The 15,814-nt window shown below is 54.6% G+C and overlaps 1 protein-coding gene across 4 annotated transcripts in view; it reads right to left on the bottom strand.

Moving 5' to 3' along the window:
• Window positions 1-1,758: 1,758 nt before the first annotated feature.
• CPXM2 (carboxypeptidase X, M14 family member 2) overlaps window positions 1,759-15,814 on the bottom strand; it is a 187,533-nt gene continuing 173,477 nt past the window's right edge. For all 4 annotated transcript variants that reach the window (XM_040486695.1, XM_040486694.1, XM_040486697.1 and 1 more), the window contains 3 exons: window positions 12,508-12,647; window positions 10,506-10,605; window positions 1,759-3,088 (listed from right to left, as the gene is read on the bottom strand). In XM_040486695.1, the coding sequence (XP_040342629.1) occupies window positions 2,820-3,088; window positions 10,506-10,605; window positions 12,508-12,647 (509 nt within the window). In that variant the 3' untranslated portion in view covers window positions 1,759-2,819. The remainder of the gene's footprint in view (window positions 3,089-10,505; window positions 10,606-12,507; window positions 12,648-15,814) is intronic.

Here is a 15,814-nt window from a genome sequence, read left to right on the forward strand (position 1 = left end):
CCATCTTATCCCGCTGAGCCAGGACTCTGTCTCAGAATCCTTAACACACCGCTTCAGGCAACTACCACCGATAAATCGGAGCTGGCTCGCAAGAGGAAACCCGTCTGCCGTCCCTGGACGCATTTGTCTAGAAACATCCCTCAGCTCTAAAGACCGGTTATTCTCCTCTGTACCCCACGTGCTTCACCCCTCATTCCCTTTATCTAAGTTCCCCTGGACTCCTGGTGCGGTGGCTGGGAAGCTGGGGCTGTGTTTATACAGCAGGTGTAGACAGGCAGGAGAAAGAGCGCCCGCGGCCCCAGGAGAGGTTCTCCCGGTGCTCAGAGCGCGGCTGCAGAATCAGGCTGTGGGAGACCAGCCTCTGCAGCTTTCTGGCCGGTCCCGCTGAGGGGGGCTTTGAGGGTGGCGGCTCCCCCCACCCAGCAAGGCCTTGGGTTGACTTGGCAGGAACGGATGAGGGAGCAGGGAGCTTGCCAAGTCCAAGGCCACGCGGCAGGGGTGGCGCGGCCCAGAGCCCACAGAGCCCACAGAGCCCACGCCTGCAAGCCCCAGACTGCTGTTAGCGGGCCAGGGCTGACGGCAGGCCTGCAGACGGCAGAGAATGTCACAGACACGCAAGCTGTGTACCGCAGCCCGAAGGGTACGGTGCTAGTCACTGGCAGGAAGACTGACTCATCTCAGCACCAAGTGCAGGGACCTGACAAACCCAGTCTGCTGAGCTGATGCGCTTGCCGGGGTTAGTCCTTCCGCACTGCCACGCTCGCTTCTCGTCTCAAAGGCTTTATTCCTATCACCACCCACCCCATCTAAGGCCGCCAATTTTTCCGACCAGTGGCTCGGCGGAGAGCGACACGGGCCAGTGTGGCGATTAAAAGTGAAACTTAAATTCCCGGAAAGTATTTAGCGCCAGAAATTCTGGCCCTAAGTGGCACAAACCACATTTCAAGTGCCCACTGGTCACATGCGTCTGTGTGAGATGGCACGGAATAGAACGTTCCCATCATCCCAGAAAGTTCTATCACACAAGCCAGGGCCAGCTAGCTGCGCCCCGGCTTGAGGGTTCAAATCCAACTACTATGCGTTTTGATAAATCAAGTTTTGTTTGAGAGAGAGAGAGAGAGAGAGAGTGAGCATGTGCACGTGAGAGAGGGGGGCAGAGGGAGAGAGAGCCCACGAGAGAGAGACTCTTAAGCAGGCTCCACATTCAGGGTGGAGTCTGATGCGGGGCTCAATCCCACCACCCTGGGATCATGAGCTGAGCCGAAAGCAAGAATCGGGCGCTCAACCGACTGAGCCCCCCAGGCTTTACCAAGTTTTACTGAAACACACCCGTGCCTGTCCCTTTGTGTTTTATGCACGTCTGCTTCTGTGCCACCATAGCAGGGTTAAGTACGTGTGACAGAAACTGGCCGCCGAGCCTGAAATGATTACTATCCGATCCTTTAGAAGGCAAGTTTGCAATCTCTGGTGTAGACTGTCAGAAAGTCGCATCCGGATCATTTCCGGAAAGAGGCTCCCTGACATCCCCAGCAGTCACTAGTAGGTCCCAGGTGTCAGGGCGCTTTTACCTAGGCGCACGGCTCTCCTGGGGAGGGGGCAGGGAACACACGGCTGTCAGCACCCGCTACCAAACTTGGAAGGCCCACAGGATACCCCTCCCCGGGCAGGCTCTTCTCTGGGGGTGCCTGACCTCTGGGAGAGGCAGTGGGGCGAGCCCCTGGGGTGGGCACGGGTCTGCTCAGGAAAACCACACGCTGGAAAGATGTCACCATTTGCTTGCTTTATTTTTCTTTCTTCCCAGGTCAGTGAGGCAGCAATATCAAGAAAAAGTAGACAGGCTGTGTTCTTGGATGGTCATCCGACAACCCCTCCCAAACCAATAATCCACAGATAATTCTAGGAGCTTTTCATCACTCGTGGCCTAATTCGAAGGTCTGGCATCCCACACATCAAAAATAACTCCCTTGGCGATGTTAAGCCAACTTACGCGCGCCCATTTCCGTGAAAGGGGGCACATCTGAGGCAGTGAGAGGGCTGCCGGTGATCTGCCTCCTGGCCCTCCTCAAGTCCCCGCAGATCAAAGAGGGGACCGGGCTAGATGCCGGGCTCCCTCCCGCTCCGCCCCCAGGGCTGCTGGACCAGCGAGGGGCCCGGGAGTTCTCTGTGGACCCTGCAAATGAGCCCCAACTGGCGGCTGCCGACCAATCACTGGTGGACTAGCTCAGCCTTTCTCTCCTTTTAGAAACACTGTCCTTTGTTGAAAGGGAGCCCGAATGGATTCTAGAGGCTCCCCGCTGCTCACTTGGTCATGTCTCCATTGTCCACAGAGGGCAGAATCAATCTGCAGCAGCTTGGAATGCCCCGGGGCCAGAGAGGGTGGATTCTCTCAGAGGGCCCAGAAGCGTCTCAAATGGTAACTTCTGGGACAGCAGGGCCCCAGGACGCTGCGATTGGAGCCCAGCAAAATGCAAATGCGTGAGGGGCTCTTGCTGGCATGCCACCAGGGGAAGCCTTGGCTTCCCTTCCCGTGCGGCCAGGAGACCCTGAGCGGGCAAGGCCCCCCTCTCTGTCTCCGATTCCCAGGCTGAGCTGCTGAAATCTCACTCCTACCAGCCTTTCTGTGCTGATCTGTCCAAGTTATTTGGGAAAATGGAACAAAGAAAAAAAAAATATCCTAAGCTTTCAGCCCTCCCCTCGGGGCCAGGCTTGCAATGCACGCATTCTCCCAGGCCTTCATGAATTACAGAGAAAAACAGCAGGGAGTCCTCTATGGAGCTACGACTGGGGGTGGTTTAATTTGCAAGGGTCCGGGACAGGCCTCAAGTGTTGGCACGTCCCCCGCGCTGCCGTCTCTTCCGCCCGCGCAGCTTCAGCCGCCTGGCTGGCAGGCTGACGGGCTGCTTCCCAAACTTTTCCATGATCTCCCTGATCCTGGCCAGGTTGGTTTTGCTGAGAGTGAAGTCACACCGTGTGGCCCCCATGTCGTAGCCGACCATGCAGTTCTTGGTGGACGAGGTGAACCCTTCCGCCTTGGCCGTGACCACGTACTCCCCGGGGTTCAGGAGGCGCCAGTAGTCCCCATCGCTGGCTGTGAAAAGAAAGCAGGGAATTCAGAGGTTCTCTTCTAACGCAGCTACCCCACCAGTCCTGTTACTCCGGGACCAGCCTCCCGGCCGGAGAGAGACTCAGAGGCAGGCGGTGTGGAATCCGAGCCCCCGCTGATGCAAATTCTTAATGCATTTTGGGAGCTGAGATGTTTTCCTCTTTGGAAGCCACCTTAATGGTTTTACCAGGCAGGGGTTCGAGGTGAAGGCTCCCTGTGGTGTTAATACTCGTGAGTGGAGATGGAGAAATGATCACTCACACTCCTTCCTCTGTGACAATATACGCCATTCATCACCAAGCTGAGCTTCCAAATGGTGTGCCCTCGCCACAAAATGCCATCTTGAAAAGCCATCAGTGCCTGGCTTCCTGGCCTCTCTTAGCACGGCTATAAATACAGAATAGGAATTCTTTCAAGGGGTGGGACTCTTCACTTTTGAAAAGAGAAATAAAGGACCACAGGGGGCCAGGGCCAAATGATCTGGGAGGAGGTGTGGTATCTGCACCCCATTCCATGGCCCTCATTCTTGGCCCGGGGGCCAAGAGAAGCCTGAAGCTTCAGGGGCAGTGACATACCAATGCTGCAAGCCCGAGCTCCTGTCTCCCCAGGGACACTGCTGGTCAGTCACCCCATAAGCACGTAACGGGACCCGTGTCCTAGCTCTAGGCTAGATCTCTGTTGCATAGATGGGTTCCAGGCCAAGGATCTCCTCCCCAGGAGCCTGCAGCCTGCCGACGACACGCAGACTTCAACGCAGACACGCAGACTTTAACGCAGACACGTTAAAGAGACTTCAGGGCATGGGTAACCAGTGACCCCGCAGAGGACGTGGTACCCGGAAGGTCAAGGCAGGCACCGATCCACTGAGTCTCCAAGCAAGCCTTTAACACACGTTGTATGATTACTCCCTTTTCTACCTAAGTAATCTGATGCCCAGGGAGGCATAAAGTCCTGCACAAGGTCGCACAGCTAGTAATCAGCAGGTTAGGCTCTCTCTCTTATGGCAATCTGAGTGTCCCAGCTGCCCTAAAGCTTTGGGGCCAGGAGAGGACGAGGAAAGGGGCTAAGGAGGCCCTGGGCAAGGCTCACATGTCTACACAAGCCATGAAGTCTTCCAAGGGACGGGAGAAAACTCTGTGCGTGTGTGAATATGCATCTCCCACAAACACATAACACTTTGAAGCATCAGGTGTAGATGATAATCTTTATTCATCTGAGACACACGGATGCAATTAAGTGAGCTCACGAGAACACCAAATGCCGTAAAAAATGAACTATGCAGGCAGTTCGGCCTGCTAACTGGTAAACAGGACCCAGGGTGAGAGGTCGGGGTGCACACAACGCACGTGGCTGGCTCCCCGGCTTTCTCAGTGCTGCGCCCACCCTATGTCTTCCTTGGGTGACAATGCAAGCTTTTCAACCGAATAAAAGGCCATCTCATGCTTTTCAGGAGGCAAGAGCCCGTCAGGGGTTCCCTGAGCGTCACAATGCCACTCACCCTTTGAGACCTCCCTCTGGGGTCCCGCGGCCCCCGGGCAAACCTGAACGTGCCGCCCCCTTCACGCATCTCACCTGTCCTACCAGACCGCGCGTCCTCGAGTGTGAGGCCGGGCCCTGTGCTAAGCTGTCGGCTCCTTGAGAGCCTGTGTCTCACTCCTCAACACTTCTAGTGTGTTTCGTACGGTGTGCCCTCTGTGAATGCCTGTGGGATTGAATGTGGTAAAGAGAAACACACACACGGAACCCAATGTCTTATTAACACGTGAACTTGAACTTACTAAGTCCTAACTCCTGTGGATGCTTTTTCCCCTGCGAACACCAGACGGATGTGTTAAGGCCAAGAGCCGGCCGCCCGGAAAGGCTGTCAGAGCGGCTAGAGGCCTCTGGAGGCGAGACCGCTCAGAGTGCACCATCTCGAGAGTACTTTGGGTCATTTTGAAACACCCCAGGGAAGGGGGCAGGGTCCTCACCAAGGGAGGTGCTCACTGAGCAGAGAAGGGGAAAAAAAACCAAAAACCCATAATTAATAAATGCTGATGGGCACCGCTAAGTGTATAAGGAGGTTTGTAAGAAGGGATTCTTCTTCCTCCAAAGCAGAAGGCTCCCTCCTCCACATGGTGGGGGCCTCCTTCTTCTCATGTCATGCTGCCCTGTCTTTAACCTGTCTTTTTTTTTTTTTTTTCCAACGTTTATTTATTTTGGGGACAGAGAGAGACAGAGCATGAACGGGGGAGGGGCAGAGAGAGAGGGAGACACAGAATCGGAAACAGGCTCCAGGCTCCGAGCCGTCAGCCCAGAGCCCGACGCGGGGCTCGAACTCCCGGACCGCGAGATCGTGACCTGAGCTGAAGTCGGCCGCTTCACCGACTGCGCCACCCAGGAGCCCCTAACCTGTCTTTTGAGCACAGTCACATGGGCAGCCCACACTGCTGCATCCCAGGCACTCAGAACACCTCCCACTGGTTCCCGGAATGGAACACCCACCTTACACCTCAGGGCCTTTGCATATGCTGTTCCCCCAACTCCTGTGCTCTTGTATCCCTGAGATGTTTTTAAACGCCTAAAGTTTGTTTCTTAATGATAAAGCCAACTTTTTGTAATTCAAAAGCAATGAGTTCCGTTCCATGCCTCTAGGGGATGAGTCTTCCAAGAAAATCCCCACCGGCTCCTCGCAGGCCACTCCCCCTTGCCCCCCACCCCCTCCAGCCACAAAGAAACCCCGAGAGTTTGCTCTTTAACTCTTGATTCCAAACCTCTGTAATTACTGTTTCTTCCAACCGAAATACTGTTCCCTGTTCTTCCAAAGACCAGCTTGTGCTCCTCCCTTCAGGGAGGGAACCTTCTTTGGCCTTCCCACCAGTTTCTGTATATCCTCCAAATTCTTTCTGGGCTATCATCATAGTCTGCAATTACCTTTTAAATTTTCCTTGGCAACTACTTGTATGTCTCCCCCCACTAGAACGTACTGTCTGAGGTGAGGGGCATGTCTGTCTCGTTTACCACAGTATTTCTAGGCCAGCATACAGGAGGTGCTCCACAGGATGCGTTAAAAACGAAACCACGGCAGGGGGTGCCTGGGTGGCTCAGTGGGTTAAGCGTCCCACTGTGGCTCAGGCCTTGATCTCACGAGTCGTGGGCTCGAGCCCCACATCAGGCTCTGGGCTGACAGCTCAGGGCCTGGAGTCTGCTTCAGATTCTGTGTCTCCTTCTCTCTCTCTCTGCTCCCCCCCCCCCCCCCCCCGACCCTCCCTCCCTCTCAAAAATAAACACTAAAAATTCCCACCCCCCAAAAAAATGAAACCATCAGGAATTTGTTTGGATTCACGGAATCAGAATGAGGTGGGCCAGCTCTATAATCTATAAGGTTCCGTTTCAGAAACACAGAAGAGGCCTGATTCTCTCATCTGCCTGGCAATGCACCCTCTCCCCCGGAAGTTCTTGCGTCGGGTTTCCCCACGCTTACCCCCAGGGCTCTTGTTATGTGCTTCCAGCCCGACCCCTGGTAAAGTCTAGAACCATCTACCTTGTGAAACTCAGAGATCAGCGTGTTAGGTCACTACCCCTGTCACTGGGTGAGCAGGTCTGTGTTCAAGGGTGAATGTTCTGCGGAATTATAGGAGGGGGGGCACTTCCGCAGCTGGCATCGCTCAGCACGGTGGACAGAAGGAACAACCCAGGCGCTAACAAATGTGCACTCGTTAGCAGGTCAGGTCAGTGCCCACTAGACAGAGGACGCTCATGGGGCTTTCTGAGCCAGGTGTTTGGCCAACCTACTTATTACGTGCGTCTAGAAAGCATTCGTACTCGCTTCTCTCTCCGTGGAATTCAATTCCCCTGTTTAGTTTCTGCAAAATCCCGCCGGAAACAAAACTTGTCAGGTCACAGAAGCTCAGAGAGAAATCAAGGCAAATGCAGGGCTTAAGTCGAGCACCAAAAGAGGCTGAAACAAATAAAGAGCTATGTGTGAAGTATGGAGTTTATGTATCATGAGAATACACTGGGAAATTATTTTCGGGGGGAAATAAACGGAGACGGGCAGGCGGCTTCCATCGGCTCATCGAAACCACCTCTGTGATCACAGGGGCTTGAGGTTCAGAGCTCAGTAGGCATAGCACTCTCTTCGGGCTTGTGGGGTCCCTGGGACTCTTTCTCTCCAATTCCATTTAAAACCCTCATGTTTTCTCACATTGTGTACAAAGCACAAATTGTCCCAAGAATATTCTAGGCTCTTTTATGAATCATTCTTTCACAGGAGCTTGTTGGCAACGTTTAAAATACAGTCCCTTCTGTTCCTAACGATCTCCAGCACCTTGCGTAACACCCGGCCCATCGCAAGTCTGGAATCTGCGCGCTGAATGCATGAATGAGTAAGTGAATGAACGAAGGAACCAGCGGCTGCCCGGGAGGGGCCTCGATGTACCAAATGCCACGCCGCACAATGTGAAGCCTCCCGGGCAGGGGCTGTAAGGTCCTCAAGCATGAGCAGGAGGGAGTTTCAGAAAACAGGAAGGCGAGTCATGGCATCACACCGCGTGACATTTCAGCTCCATTTCACCCACTGAAACAGTAATTGGCTTGGGGCGCCTGGGTGGCTCCGTCGGTTAAGCCTCGGACTTCGGCTCAGGTCGTGATCTCGTGGTTTGCGGGTTCGAGCCCCGCATCGGGCTCTGGGCTGACGGCTCGGAGCCCGGAGCCTGTTTTGGATTCTGTGTCTCCCTCTCTCTCTGCCCCTCCCCCCTCACGCTCTGTCTCTCTCTCTCCTTCAAAAATAAATAAACATCAAAAAAAATTGATACAATAACTGGCTTTCTGTAGCAGGCACGTCGGCAGACGGCCCGTCACTGAGCAGCACGTGTTGCAGCCTGAATCCCAGCCTACTCCATCCTAAGGCCCCAGAGGCTTCGGTTCCTCACAGGTCAAATGGGATCGTTTGTTGGAAGGACTGGGTCTGTTAATGCACGAGAAGGGTTTGTGGAGAAAAGGGGCAGGGGCACTGCATTCACAGTCTCAAGCCCCTGGCTCAAATCCCAGCTCTGCTATTCTCTGTGCACTCCCGGAAACACCATGCCGTGTCCATTCATTCGTTCAAACTCACCCCTTCATCCATTCATGCAACAAATATTCATTAAGCACCTACTGAGTGCAGCCTGCACTTCACCGAGGCACGAAAGAGTCAAGGACACCTGGTCTGGAGCAAGCGGGGGAGAAGCAGGAACAAAACAGGCACCAGAGGTACGGGCTTGGCCTGCAGGGTGTCAGAGGCCGGCGGTGGAGACGCTACGGGAGGAGAAAGCTGGAGGCTGAGAGGAAGCAGCAGGTGGTAGGGGCAGGCGGACGGGGTTAGAAAACGTGGCCACCATGGTGGGCCTCGTTGACACGGTGACATCTGCGCAGCGACCCGAAGGGGACGAGGAAGGAACCGAGGGGTTCTCAAGGGAAGGAGGTTCGGGCAGTAGGAGGGGCTGGAGCGAGGACCCCAAAGTGTGGCCTGAGTCCTCGAGGAAGGAGCCGGCGGGGACTACCGAGGACAGCACGCACAGGGCAGTGACTGTTCTTGTTTGACCGAAACGGAGACTCAACGATTTTCACTTTTAAATGGGGACAGTCCTGGGCAAACCAAGCAAGATAGCCGGTCACCCCAGGAGAGGTTTGGGAGGTAACCAGCAGCCTAATCCTGTATGGCCCCGCGCGTGCCCTGAGGACTTTGGGGTGCCCCTGTGGGGTTTAATAAAAGGGTGATATGACCCAGTTAGCTGATAACAAGCTTGCCCTGGCTGCGGGGCTACGAGGGAAGACATAGGAGAAGCCTGCCGGGGGTACCACGGTGAGCCTGGCAGGTGCCACGGGTCGGACCGGCTGGCAGCTAAGGAGGAGGTGAGCGGGCATAGATTCTGTATCTATGTGCTGACAGAGCGGGGGGGAACCAAGGGCAGAACCAAGGCAGAGCATCTGTTCCGTATGGGCACCTTGTGTATCATCCCAACTCTCATCGGCTTTACAGGTGATAACACATGGGGGACACAGGAGGAAAATGAACTTGACCCGGTTTCCCTGGGATTGTCCCCCATTTTAAATCTGAAGTCATACATCCTGGGAACCACCCCCAGTCCCAGGCGAACCCAGACCGCTGGCCGACCCAGCACAGTGTAAGCTCCTGAGCCAAGAGGTACAGGTCAGGCCACACTAAACACCTGCTGAGCTGGCCTCATATCCTGTCTCTCCCAGTTGTTCAAGTGTGTCCGAGGGCTGAACAGGTCTTTCTCATGGCAATCACGATTTCCCTTCTCCTACTGAGTCGGCTCTCTGTGCCCAGGTGGGACCTGTAGTAGGTTGAATGATGGCCCCCAGAAGGGTCCACATCCTACTACCTAGACCCTAATCCAGACCCTGCGAATGTGACCTTGTTTGGGAAAAGGATCTTTGCAGATATAACTAAGGATCTCAAGATGAGACCATCCTGGATGGCCTAGGTAGGCCCTAAATCCAATGACAGGTGTCCTTATCCGAGAGAGAGGAGACACAGGGGGAGGCCACGGAAGATGGAGGCAGAGACTGGAGTGATGGGACCAAGGAAGCTCAGGGGCACGTACAGCCACCAGAAGCCGCAAAAGCCAAGGAAGTTTCCTCCCCAGGGGCTCCAGAGGGAGGACGGCCCCGCTGACACCTTTAGCCGCCATAGCAGTGAGGGAATAAATTTCTAATTCTTTAAGTTTGTGGTCAGTTGTCACCGCCCCCGCGGGAAACAAACACAGGGCCCGGTCCCAATGCCTTGCTCACTACAGCTGACACCAAAGCAAAGCGCATCCACCTACACTATGACGCACGCAGCGCTCCCCAGAGTGTCCCCGGCGGACGAAAACCTCTGTGTGCAGACGCACCGTCTCCACCAGAGCCCCTGCACACAAGCGGATTTAGGCTTCTCGCCAATTCTGTTCCCGGTGCACCTGCCACGACATCATGCTGCCCACACTACCCGTCAAAGTCAGTGTTTCCTCATATCTCACCAAACACACTGAGCACCACCCCAGGTGACAATGGCCCTGGGCACAAGGGAGAGACTTCGTGGGTTTCACAGCAGCACGAAAGCCCTGAGTGAGCAGGGACATGCCTGGGGCTGGGAGTCAGATGCCTGAACCCAGGCCCCACCCGCCAGTGGGTCCTTTAACCCCCCCCCCCCCCCCACTGAGCATCTGGTTTTCACACGAATGAGGGAGACACCAGAAAGCACAGGCTGAGCGCCTTGCTTGCCAGGGTCTCCACGGTTAAGTTTGAGGCAGGAGACAATCGTTCAGCTCTCCATACGAAGTTTCTGGCATGCAACATGTGGTGTTGACCCCAGAAAAATGCTTCAAGGAAACAGATATTTCCTACCGAGAGACAGTTCATCGACACTCGCGGTTACCTGTTCGGATGTCATGGTTAACACCTTCCACGGAGATGATGGCATTGGGAATTCCTTTTCCGTGGGCGTCCCTCACCATGCCTTTGATGCCACGATGGACCTGCTCAGAAACACGACAGGAAACGGTGAGCTCACAACTCGCTCAACCCAACACGCACAGTGAAGACGGCTGTAAGCCGAATGCCAGCCCGGTGCCCCCAGGAAGCCTCTCAAAGCCGTATCTAGCTCGAAAGCTCCCTGGCTGTGCCTGGATTTGGTGTGCAAATTTCTGTATTCCTTTTGGGTCCATGTACTGGGAAGTCTTCCCCTGAAGTTCAATTATCCCAGAGGCTTAAAAAATCTTAGGATCTTAGATGGTTCATAAAAACCACACCCGGTAAAAATGGAATTTAATTTTTTATAGGCACGTTTATTTGGACTTCCCTAATCGATAATGACTTAATACGTACACCCAACAACGTAAGAGTCAGAGAGGAAAGAAGAAAGTCAAAGGCATTCCTATAATGACATTGACATTCCTACATGACATTCCTATAATGTCATGTGTCCACAGGGCCCTTCTGCGGATTAGCTGTGTCACATGACATGTGTCACTCTGAAACCTGTACCTCAGTTTCCCCATCCGTAGAATGATGTGACAACCCAAGCCGGCATACCATCGTTTCCAATGACACTCTTTATACGTATTATTGTGCCTGTGCATTTTATCCACAGCAGGCACCTTGGCTACACAGGATTACTTCAGAATAACCAGAACCTTCTCTCCTTTCATGGATGAAATGAGAAAGGGCCTTCCCTCACAAAATGCCAGGGCACAGAGAGCATTCACAGCTTTGCAAGACAGAACAGGCTCACACCCCCTGTGCCAGGCACTGGGGGCTGCACAGAGTCTCTGGGGACCCTGGTGGGGCAGACTGGGACGCTAGCCCTGCCTGAAAGTTTCTTCCCCCTCACCTACAACAACCCACAGGAAGGGCGGCCTCCGTGTGCAATCCTGCAAGCCTCAGGACCGTCCTTCCAAATGGATGGGGATCACGGCACAGTCACGTAACTGAGGCCCAGTGTTCGTTTTTGTTTATTCCTCTGGTTTCCGGTCAGTCTGTTCCTTAGTGGGGCGTGGATGTTAGTGGATTAGTTGTAGCACCAAACGAGAACTGGTTTACTCAGAGCTGCAAGAGGGGCGTGTCCCTGAGAGCAGGAGGAAGGGAAGGCGTGTGAGGTTCCCAGCGTGCACAGCGGGGCTTCCTCACCAGCCGCAAGCAGAACCCTGGCAGGTGCCTGTGACACCTGCTCCCAGGGAGCACCCCGTCACCTGCAGCACGTGCGAGGGGCACAACTGTGTCCCCCCAAATTCCTGGTGAAGTCCTTACTCGCAGGAACTTAGAATGTGACTGTATTTGGAGACAGCGTCTTTGAAGATGTGATGACACTAAGGTGAGGTCACTGGGGTGGCTCTGACCTTCCCTTATAAGAAGAGGAAACGTGGACACACAGAGACCCCAGGAGTGTGTGTACACAGAGACCCCAGGAGTGTGTGTGCACAGACCACGTGAGGACCCTGGGAGAAGACGGCCACCTGCCAGCCAAGGAGAGTCCTCGGAATGAAACCAACCTGCTGACACCCTGATCTTGGACTTGCCTACCCTAGAACTGTAATTTCTGTTGCATAAGCTCCCCGTGCGTCTATGCTTTTATGCGGCCCCACCAGACGAACACGAGGGGTCCTGGCACGCTGGCTCGGACACGTGTCACCCCTCCCTACAGGGCAGCATCCGGTCGCACTCGCTATGACCCAGTGCGGGCAATCGACATGGCCTTCACAGCTCACCTCGTGGGGCTGAATCAAGTGCAGACAGACGATGGTTCCCGCCAGCGCTGTTTGTGGCCGGCCCAGCATGACAGCCATCGTCCGAAGCGTGAACTCGGTCTCGGGCTTTCAGCCCCCTCACCGACCCCCGTCCTGGGCCGGCCCCCAGCACAGCGTGTCTCAGGCCATCCGTACCTGCTCCATGAACACGATTAAGGATTCCCGATTGTTCTCCCACTCCTCGGGCAGCTCGCTCTCGTGCGGATACTTGTCACAGCCCACGTAGATGGACAGCTCGAAGCAGTTTGTGTGAAGGTAGCTGAAGTCGTTGAGACCTGCCGAGCCAACCGACACCATGGTCACTGAACGGTGCTCAGAGTGGCAGGAGGGAGACGGCAAGAACGTTCAAGAATGGGGCTCAGAAGACTCCATTTGAACAGGGACGTATCAAGCCCCTACTACAGACCGCAGATGACAGCAAACGCGAGGGAAGGGGATGGAAGTAGAGGGGAGGACACGGCCGGGATGGTTTATGGGGAAGACAGGCATATACAGGAACATCTCTGACAAGAGGAGGACTCAGATTCTGTTTATTAAACTCAGAAATAGCTTAAGATACGATTTTTATGTTTTTTAAGTGTTTTTATTTTGAGACAGAGAGAGCGCTCACACACGGGCATGCATACACTCATGCTGATGGGGAGAGAGAGGGAGAGAGAGAGAGAGAGAGAGAGAGAGAGAGAGAATCCCAAGCAGGCTCCACACTCAGCACAGAGCCCAATGCGGGGCTTAATCTCACGACTGTGAGATCATGACCTGAGCCGAAATCAAGAGTCGGGATGCTTAACCGAGCCCCCCAGTCGGTTTTAGAATAATATATAGTTTTAGGATATATATAATTGTAGAATAAAGTGACATGAGTTAACAATATGGGTTCTAAGCGTTTAAGTTTCTCTCTACGGTTAGGCTGCCCCGAGCTGGCCGTTTGCCTCCATAATCCACACCAACAGCTATCCCTACAACCCTTTGCTGAGTGCCACCCATAAGGCCAGGACCTGTGGTCAGCACTCTGTATCCGCTGACCACAAGCCCGGCAGAGAGGGAGGCAGCAGAACACAATTCTACAGACAAGAAAAATGAGGGGGAGTACAGCAATGAAATGTATGCAGGACCAGGTCTTGGAAAAGAGCCAGGGTCAGGCTTTGAACCTAGATGTGAGTGATGCCAAGACCTTGCTCTGAGAACGTGACTGTATTTGAAACAAGCATCTCTAAAGACGCGATGAAGTTAAGATGCAGTCATTAGACCTCCAGAGCTTGGCCGGAGGGGGCTGGAGGACAAACACCCCCACCCACTGAGCCCGACGGCAGATGCACTTTGCGCATCCTGACGCCATTGCGACAGGACGGGAAGCGCCCAGCCCGGCACGGAGTCAGTCTCTGCACTGGGGTCCTGGGGCTGCTGTGACAAATGACCACAAACTGGGGGGCTTAACACAGCACAAATGTATCCTCCCATACTTCTAGAGGCTGGAAGTCCAAAATCAAGGAGAGGGTTGGCAGGGCTGTGCTCCCTCCCAAGTCTCTAAGGGAGGAAACTCTCTTGCCTCCTCTAGCTTCTGGTGGCCCCCGGCTCGTGGCCACGTCACCCCAATCTCTGCCTCTGTCTTCACATGGCCTTCTCTGCTGTGTCTTCTCTTCTGTCCCTTATGAGGACATTTGTCAATGATTTAGGGCCCATCCAGGTAACCCAAGATGACCCCACCTTGAGACTTCTAACTTAATTACACTGGCAAAGACCCAGTCTTCAAAGAGGTCATAGTCACAGGTTCCAGAGGCTACGAAGCAGGGATATATTACTTTCGGGGTGGGGGAGGAGGGGTCACCATTCAACCCACTACAGCACCCAATATTTGCAAAGTGAACAAATGAATGTTAGGGGGCATTAAGCTCTTTCCAACATGTTCGTCTTGGGGGAACAGGGTGATCAGGAAGGACAGGGCGCAGCTATGACCTGTGTGACCCCAGGCGGCACACGCCCAGCAGGAGGCCCCTGCACGAGCTCCCCTCGTGGGTTCTGAGGGCCAGGACTAAGAGATCAGAGGTCGGGTGCACTGGGTTTCCCTACAGTGACTGAGCAAAGGAGCAGGTCCCGCTTGTCAACCAGCCTTGGTGCTCGCCACGCGTCTTCCCTCCCTCCCGCCTCCTCCCGCCGTCACGCTCAGTAGGAAGACCGGATTAAAAGTCGGGGCCCTGGGTATGTTATCAATCTGCTGCCTAATCGATTGCTCAAGTCACAGCCAAAACGGCACTCAGCATCCAGCCACTCTCTCCGGCGGGTTCCAGACGTGAACCGGTCACGTGTCACCAGATTAGCTTCTGACCACGTTTGTGATAAAACGAGGACAGGGACAGAGAGCTGAGGTATGGAAGGAGTGGGCCTGCGCCACATTAACGGAACATCCTTCGCGGGGGCCTGGTCTGGTTGGAGAGGGTTGGTCAAAACGCCACATCGACTCATTCACTCGAACCCGAAGTGTGGAGTTACAAGAGGGCACGGCAGGCCCGACGAATGCCATGTTCCCTGGTTAGCACAGGGAGGACACGCTGAGATGGCCGAATGCCGCTGTGCGCGTAACATTTTCATTACCCCCTATCTTTGAAGCCTTGTTGGTACGGAAATGAATCAGTGCCACGTACGAAACTCTGGAGTGGGTCTGCCACCTTGCAATGTGCCTTCGAAGCACTCTAAGTGCCAGCAGAGTCGGTGAGATGCTGAACGGCCAGGAGAAGGGTGCAAAAGCTTGAACCCGGCCACCTCTGCTGCTGACTTCTGGCCCGTGAGCTGAGAATACTCCTTGAGGAATGGCTTCGAAAGCAGAACATGTGGGCAAGGAGCTGGGGCACGACCCACACAGTCCCCACAAACCCCGTGTCCCTGCCGGGTGGGCGAGACGTTCCTCTCTTCGCCTAGAACCCTAGTGTCACGGCTTCTACGTGGAGCACGGAGCCGTGCGTCCCGTAAGGCCCGTGTGCCTGTCGCCAACTCCGCCCGTCCCTCATCGCGGGGCAGGGGAGGCAAGATGGCAGCCCAGGAACAAAGGGGCTCTGACATCGCTCTGGACTGGAAACACACACACACACACACACACACACACACACACACACACACACGGCAAGCGATGTGTGTTCCGAGCTTCCCCGAAGCCTGCTCTCCACCGCCCCATCTCCGTCAACTAAGGCCTGTCAGTCACCGCTAATGAGTGAACAAGATCCGAACAAAAAGCTGGAGTGGAGGGGGAGGGGGAGGGAAGGAAATTAGAAGTCACATTTCATTAATCTACAGCGAGATGAATCGGCACACTTCCCCACACCGCCGGGAGGAAGCGGGATGAAGGCTCGAGCCGCCACGTGGCTCTGCACACAAGTCCCTGAAATAACGGAAAATCTAACTGATAGGGAAAAAGCAAATGCTGCCTTCGTGGTTGTTGTGTGGCGGCCAG

This window comes from Herpailurus yagouaroundi, unplaced genomic scaffold (genome assembly GCF_014898765.1).
Source record: "Herpailurus yagouaroundi ecotype Mexico unplaced genomic scaffold, PumYag 163, whole genome shotgun sequence".
In the NCBI taxonomy this organism is placed as follows: domain Eukaryota; kingdom Metazoa; phylum Chordata; class Mammalia; order Carnivora; family Felidae; genus Herpailurus; species Herpailurus yagouaroundi.